The sequence below is a fragment of the Phocoena phocoena genome, chromosome 3 (genome assembly GCF_963924675.1).
Source record: "Phocoena phocoena chromosome 3, mPhoPho1.1, whole genome shotgun sequence".
In the NCBI taxonomy this organism is placed as follows: Eukaryota; Metazoa; Chordata; class Mammalia; order Artiodactyla; family Phocoenidae; genus Phocoena; species Phocoena phocoena.
The window spans coordinates 110,974,456-110,987,006 of NC_089221.1; the positions used below are offsets into that span (position 1 = coordinate 110,974,456).

The following is a 12,551-nucleotide window of genomic DNA, read 5'->3' on the forward strand; positions in this document are numbered from 1 at the left end:
CGGTTCCTGAGGCTACCGCTGAGTTGCTCTAATCGGGCCTGCCTCTCACCGTCTAAGCCTGCCCAAGACGGCGGTCCAAAGCCTTCGGCTCCATCTTGTTTCCAACTTTGTCCACTGCAGCCTGTTTCACCCAAGTGGGCCTACGCCTCCAGCTTCTGTCTGAAGCTTGATCTTTCTCCAGAGATGGGATCCAAGATCTCAGTGAGAGCCTCCTATGAAGAACTACAGAAGTCAGGATTGAACTCTGGAGGAAATCTGAAATTTAGGATCAAAGGTTAAGGGGCAGCAGCTGGTCTGGCCCCTGAATGATTTAACCCGATGCCTCTGCATCTATATACTCCCAAGCCAGAATTAGAGCTTTGTGTGATGATGGACTGTCAGCTTTAAGATATGTAGTGCTTTTGTAATTTGATGCTTTTATCCTGTTTTTAAATTGAAATGAGGTAAAACAACTTTCATAAAAAAACCTTTTCAAAGTATATTTTTCCAAAATGCTCAGACATTTTCAATCTTTTGCTAAATATTTTGGAATTCTATTTAAAAAAAAAAGATGATCAAGATCTAAAGGAAATTAGTCCCAACCAACAAAACCCTTGAATGGTTATCTACCTCATTTTAGGCAATCAAGATTCCAGAGAGTCTTGAATACAGAATGTGACCATTGTGAATGTAATTAGTTTCAGTTGTACTGAGAATGCTAAATATTAGAAAACAAGTACATCTTGGGAGTAAAAGTGATTTAACAATGAGAGAAAAGAAGAGACACTTTGGCAAATACTTTTAATTTGTGGTTGTCTTTATGGTGAAATATAAACGTGTGTCTTTGGCACTGGTGGCTGGCTACTTTGATATGGCATGAATAGTTAATTTTTTAAAGTGTGATTTATTTGTGAATTGCACCATTGTGCCATGTTTCTGAATCTGTGGCTTTCAAATCCGGCTGAGCCTTTCAGTGCAGAAAGTGAACATTCAAAGAAAAAAAAGTCATAGCATAACACTAGAAAAATCACTGGTTAAACAGTAACAGATACAATTAAGGAGGAACTATTTTATATGAAAGTTCTGTACAAGCAAAAGGTACGTGATATCCGTTTTAAAAAGCCATCTGAAAGCAAACAACTTATTCCAAAATAGGAGATGCAGAATCTCTTTGCTCAGTGACCTTAGAGAGGGGTGGCTTGATTCATCTGTATCTTTGCTCCTATTTGTAATTGAGAAGGTTTTAAGTATTGCCAAGATTTCTCAGGTTCAACACAGTGTAATTAAAATGGCTCTTTTCCCATTTTAAAGATGTGGAATCTATTTGCTCAACCAAACTTTTTATATCATATTGTAATAATGCTCTGCTTTTGCAAATTGGGCTTGCATGTCATTAGTTATGCCAAATAGTTTTTGGGGCACAGGGTACTGGAGTTCCCCTCCCATATGTGTATCAGTGAGGCCTCTGAAATTATTTAAGGCAGTCTTTCATGGAATGTTTTGATTTAAGCAATGAAATAAAGTCTCCCATTTTGTTCCTGCTTGTGTGATGATGCACTTCCCTTAAACATTCTACAGCACTTGCTACTGTATTTTGCTTTTCTTTTCACTTCTTTTCTCCTCATCCTTCTGCCTCTTTCAAGCATTCTACTATTGAAAGAATTTGGATTTCTCTGCAAAAAAAAAGGAGTCAACCAAACATGGATATGGTAGCCAAAAACTGTAGGTAAATGTAGGCCCGGATCTGACCTCTCCCACCTTCCTTGCTTGGAACTCTAGCTAAGCTGCATAAATTATTTCAAAATGAAAATTAAAGTCTTCTGCCTCTGCAAAAAAAAAAAAAAAAAAGACAGGAGGCAATAATTAAAGCAATCTCAGTAGCTGAAGGTCTAGGACAGGATAAAATATTAGAGATTTTTCATGGTAAAAGAGAGGCTTGACTGAGACGGGTAACAAAGGTCACACACACAGGTATGACCAGCTTTGAGAAAGACAAAATGTAAACCAGCAAAGTAGTAATAACAATAACTAATGTTTACGGCACACTTAAATCAGAGGAGGGTTCTTGAACGGCCAGAAGAATCTTTGTGTTTCAGAAGGGTGTGCTGCAAGCCTGCCCAGTGAAGTAAAAACATTTGGCAAGAGTTTAGGATCAATAAGCCTAAAATTCAGGTGTTAGAAACCACTGCTTTTTCCTTGCAGGCTAAAACTTTCTGAAACTGTAAGTCAATAGGAAATTACAGTTGATATGCATATGGAAAGTTCTCAAGAACAATATCTGACTAACAGGAGGTACACCTGGGGAAGGATATTTCCAACAACTGACAAAAAAATAGTTGTTCATTGGTTAAGGTAATTTACCTGGTTAAAATTATCACAGGGAAGAGAATCACTCCTCTTAATGGGGGAAGAGTTAATCACTGATGTAGATGTGTATGAGTCATGTCCAATTTTTATTGTTTGGCTGTACCGGGTATTTGTTGCTGCGAGCGGGCTTTCTCTAGTTGCAGGGAGCGGGGGCTATTTTTTCACTGCGGTGCACGGGCTTCTCATTGCAGTGCTTCTCTTGTTGAGGAGCACGGGCTCCAGGCATGCAGACTTCCGTAGTTGTGGCTCGCGGGCTCTAGGCATGCAGGCTTCCGTAGTTGTGGCGCACGGGCTTAGCCGCTCCGGGGCATGTGGGATCTCCCCCAACCAGGGCTCGAACCCGTGTCCCCTACATTGGCCGGCAGATTCTTAACCACTGCCCAGCCACGGAAGCCCCCACAGCAAGCTTTTTAATACAATTGTACATTTCCTCTAAGGAGGATGGAAGCTGTTCTTTTTTTAAAAAAAATAAAAATTTATTTTGGCTGCACTGGGTCTTAGTTGCAGCACGTGGGATCTTTAGTGGTGGCATGCGGAGTCTCAGTTGCAGCCTGCATGTGGGATCTAGCTCCCCGACCAGGGATCGAACCTGGGCCCCCTGCATTCGGAGCATGGAGTCTTACCCACTGGACCACCAGGGAAGTCCCTGGAGGCTGTTCTTGAGCATGTGTTACTTACCTAATGGAGACCAGGGTATGGGTAACACACACATGACCTGTGTTTACTAAGTGCCAGGCACAGCTGTAAACACTTTGCAGGTATTAACTACCACCTTACAAGGTATGCACTGTTAGTGTCTTGATTTTTAAAGTGAGGAAACTGAAGCTTAGAGAAACTGTAAGTAACTTGTACAGGCCTCACAGCTAGTAACTCTCACAGTCAGGATGGCCCCTGTTGCTCTTTTCCATTACAGTGTCCTGTTGCAGAAAAGCAAGGTGGTCTCATCTCAGCTCTTTATTCATTTAGTGACCTTAGGCAAGTCACCCAAGTCTCCAAGCTCCATCTCCCTCTCTGTGGAACTGGCAGTACATATCCTACAGGATGTGGGCAGGAAGGAACACAGGGAATGAGTAGGTAAAGTCGTCTGTGAACTGCAACACCATCCTGAAATATTACCAGGAGTGCTGAGTTGGTCCCAAAGGGATATCTGGCTGCATTTCAAAACCAAATATCTCTGATTCGTGACGTTGTTCTACATGATCACCATTCTTTTGCCATGTTAGTATTTGTATATACAAACAACAACATTGACTCTACTAGGAAAAATGTTTCCCTACAAAAGGGAAATATCGCTTTATTTAAAATATCACAATGCCTTTCTTAATACACATTCCTCTAGCATCCCCGCCCCCACAACTTCCAGTCTTAAACAAGCAGTCATTCAGCTTTCTGGACTGAAAGCACCCCTCCACACACAGTTTTAAAGCTGGGCCTACTCAGGACCCATATTTCCTCCCTTTTCTTTGCCTTTTCCTGGAAGAAATTATTTGACCTTTTAAAATGATTTAATAAATAGACTCTGTCGCTCTCCAGATAGCTTTATGCCTTGAACCTCTGTGGCTGGCGTCACCTTTCCAGAACTGCCACACCTCTGGACTTGAACCTGTGGAGCAGAGGTGGCCTCAGATATTACTGTGGGAAGGAGGAAATAAGGAAGAGACAGTGAGAGAGGGAGGAGAGAGAGAGAGAGAGAGAGAGAGATGTCTGGACCTCTCCTCAAGAAGGGGAGGAAAAAGTCCTCCTAGTGAGAAGTCAGTGCTGACTTAAGTTTCAAAGACAACAGGTAAACACCCATCATGACTGTCTGTCTAAACTGTAGCTAGGCTGTGACAGTAACGCTACGGGGTCGTTGGGAGGATTGCTTTACAGCATTTCACCTCTTGTCTCTGCGGTCCTCAACCACATTTGACCTAAATGTCCTCATAAGCTTCTGAATTACACGTGACTGACCAGCAAGGTAATTTGTTCCCGTGAGGATTCCTGAGGTTCACGCCAGCCGCTCGCCGAGGTACTTGGTGTGAGGAGCAGGCTGCTCCAGCCAGACTGCGCGTCGGTTTGGGCACCACGGAACCTTGCTTTCCTACTCTGTTTCCAATTTACAGTCAGAAGGTAAAAAGTGCACTAATTACATCCGTATTAGGAACGGCTGGGGGGCGGGATGAGGCGAGTAGGAGAGGAGGGAGGCCCCGGGGCTGCCAGTTGCCAGGCAACAACCGCGCTCTGCTCAATCGGGGCGGGGCGCTGCAGGCCTCAGGGCTGGGGGCGGGACCAGCAGGCGGCGGCGGGCGCAGGCGGCTTGGGGAGGTGCCGACAGAAACCCCAACAGAGGCCCAAGAAACCCTCTTTTCCACCGTGGGGAACCACGTAAGGCTCTTTTTGATCCTGATCCTCGAGGTCAACACCCCCAGCCTCCCCCTCCCCACTCCTCATTAGCCAACGACTTTGGAACGAAGGCCTAGTGGCAAAAGAAAGGGAGCCAACCTTCCCATAACTGGCGGGCCAGGATTTCTTTCCGACAGACACAAAGGCTTAGCCCCAGCCTTCAGGTCCAACAGGGACACTGCTCAGGACAAGGCAACGTCCCTGTGGCTAGCCCAGAGGGCCTGGTAGCTGGGGAGGCTGCGGGTGGTAAAGCGTGGCTAGAAGCTTTCATCATGCGGAAAACAGTGCCCTCTGCTGGCAGTGTCCAGGAGGGTGGAATTCACCGGACTTCTGGTACTGGCCCCCACCCCACCCCTAGTCTTAGTGCCAATATAGAACACCTATGCTGAGCTCATTCTTGCCCTCTGAAGGAATAACGGGGTGTGGAAGGGAGATAAACTGGGGCAAGAAGGAGACGGAGGCAAAATGGAAGGACAGGCGCAGGAGTTGTGGCCCTACTTTTGTGGGCTCGCTCCATCTGGTAGACACAAGCACAGAAGCCTCGTATTTCCCCATGGCAAAAACCAGCAAAGAATCAAAGTGCAGTTTAACCAGACAATGGCAGACGCTACTTCTCATGCCCGTCCTGGGCTGGGAGTGTTTTGTCTGAAATACACAATTTCCACTGGCCTAATGGACGACGTTAAGTGTGTTTCTAAGTATATCACAATGGTAGAATGCAATGGGGACTGTACAGGGCAAAAGCCAGAAATAAGTAGATTCCATCCAGAACGCGTCTCGAAGCGAGCTGCCCTGCTAGGCAGCGGATCTTAGAGCGGAGGCCCCGCCCACGGCGTTCAAAGGAGAAAAGCAAAGCATAATGTTAGGATCAGCAGGAGCCCCATATGTTTTTTATAAAAAGGCACAATGTGAGCATTGTTCTGTGCTCAATAGCGCGACTGTTATAACTAATGCTTTTGGTATGAATACGACCATTTAACATTCCCAACCCGTTGCACTTAGTGACAATATGCATCAGAAAACAAGCCCAGAAGCAGAGATTTCTCACTTTGAGGTCTGTTGGCTTTAGATACACATACACATGCCTATTAATGTGCCGAGCTTCCAAAAATACACTGAACATTTACATGAACAATGTTCTTGTCCCTGGCCTTAGCAGCTACAAATACTAAGGCAGATTTTCAATGTATATTTGAGAACTGAATATTGATTCTATGTACACAAGACTGACACACAGAGGGGAGTGTGTGTCCTGTTTCATACCACTCTAGCCCTTAACTCCCAACCTTAGCCCATCCCCAAAGTGCCATCTCCAGAACACAAGAAAAGCTGCCTCTGCCAACTCCTCAGCACCACCCCCACGATAATAGGTCTCCAGGTCCCCCATGACTCACCTTCAGCTCCCATCCCCCCAACTGCCCTCCTTAAGCCTGGGTGACCTAGTGGGGACTCCAAAGGAAAGGTGGATAAATTCAGTTTATCCAATTATCCAACATAATTGGAAGAGGAAGAAGGTTCTTTCTGGGTCCTGGAATGAATGTCCCCAAATGTCCAAGTGTACTTGACATTCATCAGGGTTTTTAGGCAGCAAAGCATCTGAATCCATTTTCCATTTGGGGAAGTTCCCTATCCCTTGTCTTGAAGGGAGGCAGTCCCCCACTTCCACTATACTACTCATGTCGGGGGCTTGGGTAAAAACCAGCAAAAGAGACCTGGCCTCAGCCAATCAGGCCTAGGCTTTCGTGGTAATAATGCAATCACCAGAATATTTAGGGACTACTGGTGACAGCATCTGCTTGGCCCCTCCAGTTTTCAAGCCTGTTTCTTCAGTCTTTCTAGGGATCCCCAGGGCTGAGTGATGTCCTACAACAAATCTCTCCTCTGCTCTAGTCTGGCAGGTGTCTGTAGTTTGCAAACAAGATCCCTCCTCCAAGCCAGGCTCCAGGTGATACTGCACACTTCTCACATCAATTTTTTATTGAGAGGGAAATAAATGGCCATTTTGCATCTTAAGTTGAAATGCTCCTCTGACTTGTCTCCTCTCCCTCCAACCAACCCTGACCGAAAAGGGGGAATACTGCAAACCTTAAAATTCATAAGTTAATTACCAAATAATCCACAAGACTTGGGTAAGGCCAGATGAGAACACTTGGAAAAAGTACCCCAGGAAGGCCGGGCCTGGGTCTTCCCCACCCCAAGGGAAAAGCACCGAATAAACCAGCGTCATCCCAATCACGTGGGTGAGAGGCAGGGGCAATGCTCCTCGCCCCCAGCCCCCTGTAGCTAGATGAGGGGAGGGGGGAAGGGCGGTTTATCCGGAGGACGGGTGCCTGGGGGCCAGGCCGGCCTGGGAGTCGCAGGACGACGGCCAAGGTCGGTCCTGACTGTGTCCAGTTGGTCCTGAAGGAGGCGGACCCGCTCGTCCAGGCTGCGCTGCTGGGCCAGGACAGCGGCCTTGCCGACCAACAGGGCGCGATAGGTGCGCAGCTCGTCGGCGGGAAGTGCGCGCGCCAGCACCTCGCGCAGGGCCCGCTCGCGGCGTGCCACATGCTGCTTCAACTCCTTGGCGTCTTCCTGCTGCCGCTGCAGGAGCCCCAGTCGCTGCAGCAGAGAGGCCTGGAGCCGCGGGGCGAGGGCGCCGTGAGCGGGGCGAGGGTGCCGCCGCTCCCGGGAGGCTTCCAGCCGGAGCCCGCAGGCACCTCACCGCCCCGCCCTCCCGCAGCCCAAACCCGTTACCTGCTCGTCAGGGTCGCCGTCTGCGCCCGCCCGGGCCAGGGCGCGGTGCACGCGGTCCAGGCGACTGCCCAGCAGCAGCAGGAGGCCAAGCACGCGCTCTAGGTCGGCCATGAACCGGCTGAACCGCTCGAGCTCGTGGGGTGCACAGGCCTGGCCGACCGCGGCCTCCAGGGCAGCCCCGCGCCTGGCCCAAGCCTGGGCCGCTCCCTGCAGCTGCTCCTGCTCGGCCTGAAGCTCCCTTAGCGTCTTTTGAAGGAGGTCCGCCAGCTCCACCTGCAGGGAGGGCGTGGGTACCTCAGTCTGGAGGCAGGGCCCTGACTTAGCCCAGCCTCTAATAGCCCCGTCACACTCACTTTCTTGGCTTGGATGCTGTTATTTGGCTCGGGGAGACCCGGGCCGCATGGCTCGTCAGGCACAGCGTGGGTGGTAAGGTTTTCAGGCCTTGTCTCCTCCTGAGAAGCTGGCAGGCGCTGGGTGGAGTTAAGTAGGTAAGAGCTGGGGACAAAACCAGAGTTCCTTGGGTCGTCCTGCCCCAGGCTGCATGGGCTTAGAATCCCCTGAGTCCCTGGTACCCTCACTCACCTTGACGCAGAAGTACCAGCTGCTTCCTCTCCAGCCTCTCCACAGGCTGGCCTCATTGCAGCCCAGACCTCGGCTAAAGGAATCAGCCCATCCAGCAGGCCCAGGGATGGCTCTGGGCTGGGATAGGAGGTGAGAGTGTCACTCAGAGAGGGATCCAATCTGGCCAGCTCCTGAACCAGCTCCTCGAGGCGTGGACTGGGCCATGTTGACCTGGAACCAGTCTGGCCAGTGCCCCAAGCCAGGGCAGTGTGGTCAGAAGGCCCCGGGGTATCATTGCCTGGAGGTCTCAGGGCATCACATGGGAGAGGTTTGAGGGGGTCAGTCTCTGCAGCTGTGGGGGTATCAGTGGTCAGCAGTCCAGTGGGGTCAAAGGTTGCAATGTCACCATTTGCAGTCCCAGGGGGACTACAGCATGTAGGCCTGGAGACACTCACAGAACCGTTTACCCCCTGCCAACAGTCATCCGCCCCTGCAGTCTCTGGGTGCTCATGGAGGGGCTGCTCTGAGGGGATTATAGCCTGGTCAGCCCTCTGACCCAAGCCAGCTCCATACTGCCGGTCAGAGGCATGGACACTAGAAGTGGAAGAGACACTAAATCAGTAAAAGCTCTGGCCAAAGATAAATGGTGGCCTCCAAGGCCATCCACCTCCCCCACCTCACCCCTCTGGCTCCCAGCCACCAGCCAGGAGAGGGTTCCCTGCCCCTCCAGCATTTTGTAGATGTGTGTAGGAAAGGGGTATCTCACTCTGCTTGAAAGCCTGAGGAAATTCACCTGTTTGGGAGCCCCAGGGGAGCATGGGAGTCTGCAGGTGATCTCATTCTGACCAGCGGGGCTTCTTCCAGGAAAACTTCATCATCAGGAAGGGATGGGAGCCGGGCAGACACAATGCAGTTCTCTGAGGTCCTATGCTCCCAGTCAGAGGGACTGCTCTGGGGGCCCTCTGCAGAACAAACCACTGCAACTTCCTTCTGAGTCAGGAACCTGGAAGCAGGGACCCCACACTGACCACAGGGACCAGGAAGGAAGATTCTGGTTCTGCGCCAGACAGACAGTAGGGTGTTGGGGGTGGGATTAGGGGATGTGGTTTGCAAAAGACAGAAGGCTCAAACTGAGGGTGAGTGGGAGGCCCTCTTCTTTCTTGAGCAAGAGATATGAAAGCTGCCTCCCCCCAGCTTTCAGTCCCCAGAGTGGTCCATGTCTCTCACCTGGAAAGTTTGGTCTGAAACAATGGTCTGGGGGTTTCTGCTCCTTGGGGAACAGCCTGGAAAGGCAAGCAGTTGGATGAAATGTTGCTCAAGTTTTCAATCTTCTGGATGCCCCCAAGCCAAGCTTGCAGCCCCTATCTTCCATACCTGGGCAATGGGCATGACCCCTCCTGGACTTCCCCAGGGGGACAAGACTTCCCCCGAAGCGCTCTGACTCCGACCAACAGGCCTATAGGCATTGCTGAGCCTCAAGGACCGGGGTTTCGGGTCCTCTATGCTTCGGGGCTGGGTCGCAGGCAGCCATCTGATCTGGTGACCTTCGAACTCTGCCAGAGTCCGCTGCTGCCATTCCTGGGGCTCCGGCCTGGCGAGGCCAGAGCTGGAGCAGGCCTCCCCCGAGCATTCCCCCGCCAACCCACCGCCCCGACCCACGCGATCCAGCTTTCCCGGCTCTGAGAAGCACCACTGCCGCTGCTGGTTGGCGAGGCGTCCCCTGCCGGCGGTTACCGGCGCGGGAGCCCCGGGGCGCGCCGGCTCCGCTTCCCCGCCGGGGTGGCTAAGCAAGGCAGAGCGCGGGTGCGCGGCGGAGGGCCGCGCGGGGGCCGCGGGCCGCAGACGGGCGGGCAGGCTCATGCGGAGCTCCTTGCGCTGGAAGGACGTCTCCCGGAGCACTCGCCGCTGCGCGCCCTGCAGCCGCTGGCGGTAGGCGGCCCGCGACGCGGGCGGACTGGGCGGCTCGGCTGCCCGCGCCGCGGCCTCTGCCTCGGCCGCCAGCGCGTACAGCAGCGGGGTGGTCTGGCGGCTGAGCGGCCCCGGGGTCCCCCGGATCTCAGGGGGACGAGGCCCACTGCGTGCGGCGGCCGCGGGCCGGGGCTGCGGGGAGGTGCGAAGCCCGGCGGTGGGGGCCGGGCCGCCCCACACCACGCGCACGTAGTCCCAGTCCAGGTAGGGAAGTTGGTGGGTTCCCGGCGACGGTGTGCGCGGCTCAGGACCGCCAGAGGCGGCGGAGAAAGAGCTGTAGGCCGAGTCGGCGCGCGCGGACAGCCGCCGCAGGTCCAGGCTGCGAGTGGACGAGGTCGGCGAGGCGCAGTCGCCTCCAGGACCCAGAGCCTCCATGGCTGCGCGGACGCGGGCAGAGGCTGGCCAGCTCTGTGGGGCCTGGAAAAGCATAGATGGGGTGGTGGGTGAGGCGCTCCGGGTTAGGGTTAGGACAACCTCCTGGCACCTCCAACACGGGCATGCTTACACATCCCCTCCCTAGTCTCACGACCCTTATTAGCGCTGGCACCCCCCCCCCCACCTCCCTAGTCTGGAATGGCAAGGGCAGTAGGACCAGGGGAACAGCTCTGGAGATTGAGGGCCTTAGCTTAGGGGAAGGAACTAGCGACTAGCGCATCCCCCGCTGGGGCTCTTCTGGCCCGCAGCCCTGGCTTCTACCCTGGCACCTCCTGGAGCTCTGAGAATGTACCCATGCTCCTGCCCTCCCCAACTCTGTCCCACCCTGGCTGCTTCCCGGCTGCTTTGTTAGCTTCTCCATGTGATCTTTCCCTGATAAACAATGGTCAAGAACGATCTGAGATCACAGGGGAGACCAGAAAGGAGGGGGAAAGACCCAGGTCAGATGGCAGGGGCAGCTTCACAGCCTTCCTCCCTCCCTCTGGGCCAGTTATATTCCAGGTGCTTTGAATAAATATTTGTCTTGAACTGCACAACTGCTGTCTGCATTTTACAGATGAGGACACTGAAGTTCTGAAGGGGGAATGATTTGCCCAGAGGCACACAGCTGGTAAGAGGCAGCGAGCCCTGCCTGGAATCTGGGCCTGCCTCCAAGCTTACTGCAGCCAGAATCAATTTCCTAGAAGCAAACCCTGCTGAAAGCCAGTTCACCCCCAGCCCCCAGGGGCCTGAGCCTCCAACAAAGGCCAGCCTCCACTATGGGAAACAATCGCTCCCATCCCTTCAAAATACTGGCAGATTCCAGGATAATATGGCCCCTGCTTGGGAGACTCTCTGCCTTTTGTCTAGGAATGACAGGCTCACCCCCTCTTTGTCCTGCCACTCTTGCTCCTCCTATAGGGCACAGCTTAGAGGTCTCCTGACCCTTTGGGATCCCTACAGTGTCCTGAGCTTCCTGCACCACAGCACTCATCGCCCTGCATTGTGATTGTTGGCTTGCTTTGATTCCCTCTCCCCATTCCCACCCCTGAGCTTCCTGAGGACAGGCCCTGCACTTACTCATCTCTGCACCCTCGGAGCCTGGCATGTAGTCGATGTTAAGTATTTGTTGAATGACAAGGAAAGAAGCAGCCTTTCAGGGAGTAGATGGGGGTGGCTTTGGTGGAGAAGGTTGAGGGCTTCTTTGCTTCTACCCACTTTTCTCTCCCTATTAGTCTTTTTGAGAAAGGGGACAGAATGGGTGAGGCAGTTGCCACCCATGGACACTGACCAGGTTACTCAGGTTATTAGGAACCAAAAGAGCAGGCAAGCACAGCTTGGAACAGGAATGGCCAGAAATCAATACTTCCCCAGTGGCAGGAGGGGGAGCAAGGGGAGGAGCTAGGTAGGTGTGCCTGGGTCAGGGGTGAAAGCAGCTTTGAGTCTTGGGAACTGAAGGCTCCCTATGGGCTATAGGGACTTTGGGGGTGGGGTGGGGGGCGGGCTTGCCTTTCCTGAGCTGCTTGGCTGGGATTGCAGAGGAGGGTGGCCCACAGTTGGGTGGAAACTGAAAAACAGACTTATGTGAGCCTCTAGACACTTTTTGGAGCTCAGGATCACCCTCTACCCCATTCCCTGAGACCCCAGATGCTATAGATTGCTGGATAGGGCAGGTAGGGAGGTTAGTGGAGGGAGGATATGATGTTTCCTAAAAGGGCGGAGCGGTACCTCCAACATTCCCAGGAGGGGATCTCAGCTGACCTGGTACGAGAACATCTTGACATCACCCACCTGGAGGCATCTCTGAGCCCATGAAGGCCAGCCCTGCAGGTTGGTCTTCACTCAGGCTTGGGGACCATTTCTGCAAAGTAGTTTATACTCTCTGAACTTCAGAAAGACAAGAAGCTACTCTGAGTAGCAGCCCCTGGGAGGACAGTCACCTCCTCTTGGTAACTCCCCCTAGCCACCCAGACAATAGCTCTCTCTCTTCCTATCCTTCTGAGCCCAGCTTGGGAGCACTGTTTACCCTGGGTCATGCCACCCATTCTTGACTTTCGCTGCATCTATAAGCATGGGTAACTGTTCTAATACAAAGATGTTTCCTCAAAAAAGGCCTTGACAATTCTATCTTATTTGTGAGTTAC

At 52.4% G+C, this 12,551-nt stretch overlaps 1 protein-coding gene across 1 annotated transcript; it reads right to left on the bottom strand.

The window, feature by feature from the left end:
* Positions 1-7,011: 7,011 nt before the first annotated feature.
* On the bottom strand, positions 7,012-10,368 carry SHROOM1 (shroom family member 1). Its single transcript, XM_065875102.1, has 7 exons — positions 9,400-10,368; positions 9,253-9,308; positions 8,819-9,028; positions 8,047-8,619; positions 7,818-7,959; positions 7,465-7,737; positions 7,012-7,344 (listed from the first exon to the last, which is right to left on the bottom strand). The coding sequence occupies exons 1-7, from the start codon at positions 10,366-10,368 to the stop codon at positions 7,012-7,014; spliced, it is 2,556 nt and encodes an 851-aa protein (XP_065731174.1).
* Positions 10,369-12,551: the final 2,183 nt, after the last annotated feature.

What these genes read in the sequence shown, in the direction of transcription:
- SHROOM1 (XM_065875102.1), bottom strand. Translation starts at nt 10,368, where the DNA reads ATGGAGGCTCTGGGTCCTGGAGGCGACTGCGCCTCGCCGACCTCGTCC. An exon ending in CCCCTGGGGCTCCCAAACAG is followed by an intron (nt 8,620 to 8,818) that starts GTGAATTTCCTC and finishes TTCCACTTCTAG; the next exon opens with TGTCCATGCCTCTGACCGGC. An exon ending in ACAGCATCCAAGCCAAGAAA is followed by an intron (nt 7,738 to 7,817) that starts GTGAGTGTGACG and finishes CCCTCCCTGCAG; the next exon opens with GTGGAGCTGGCGGACCTCCT.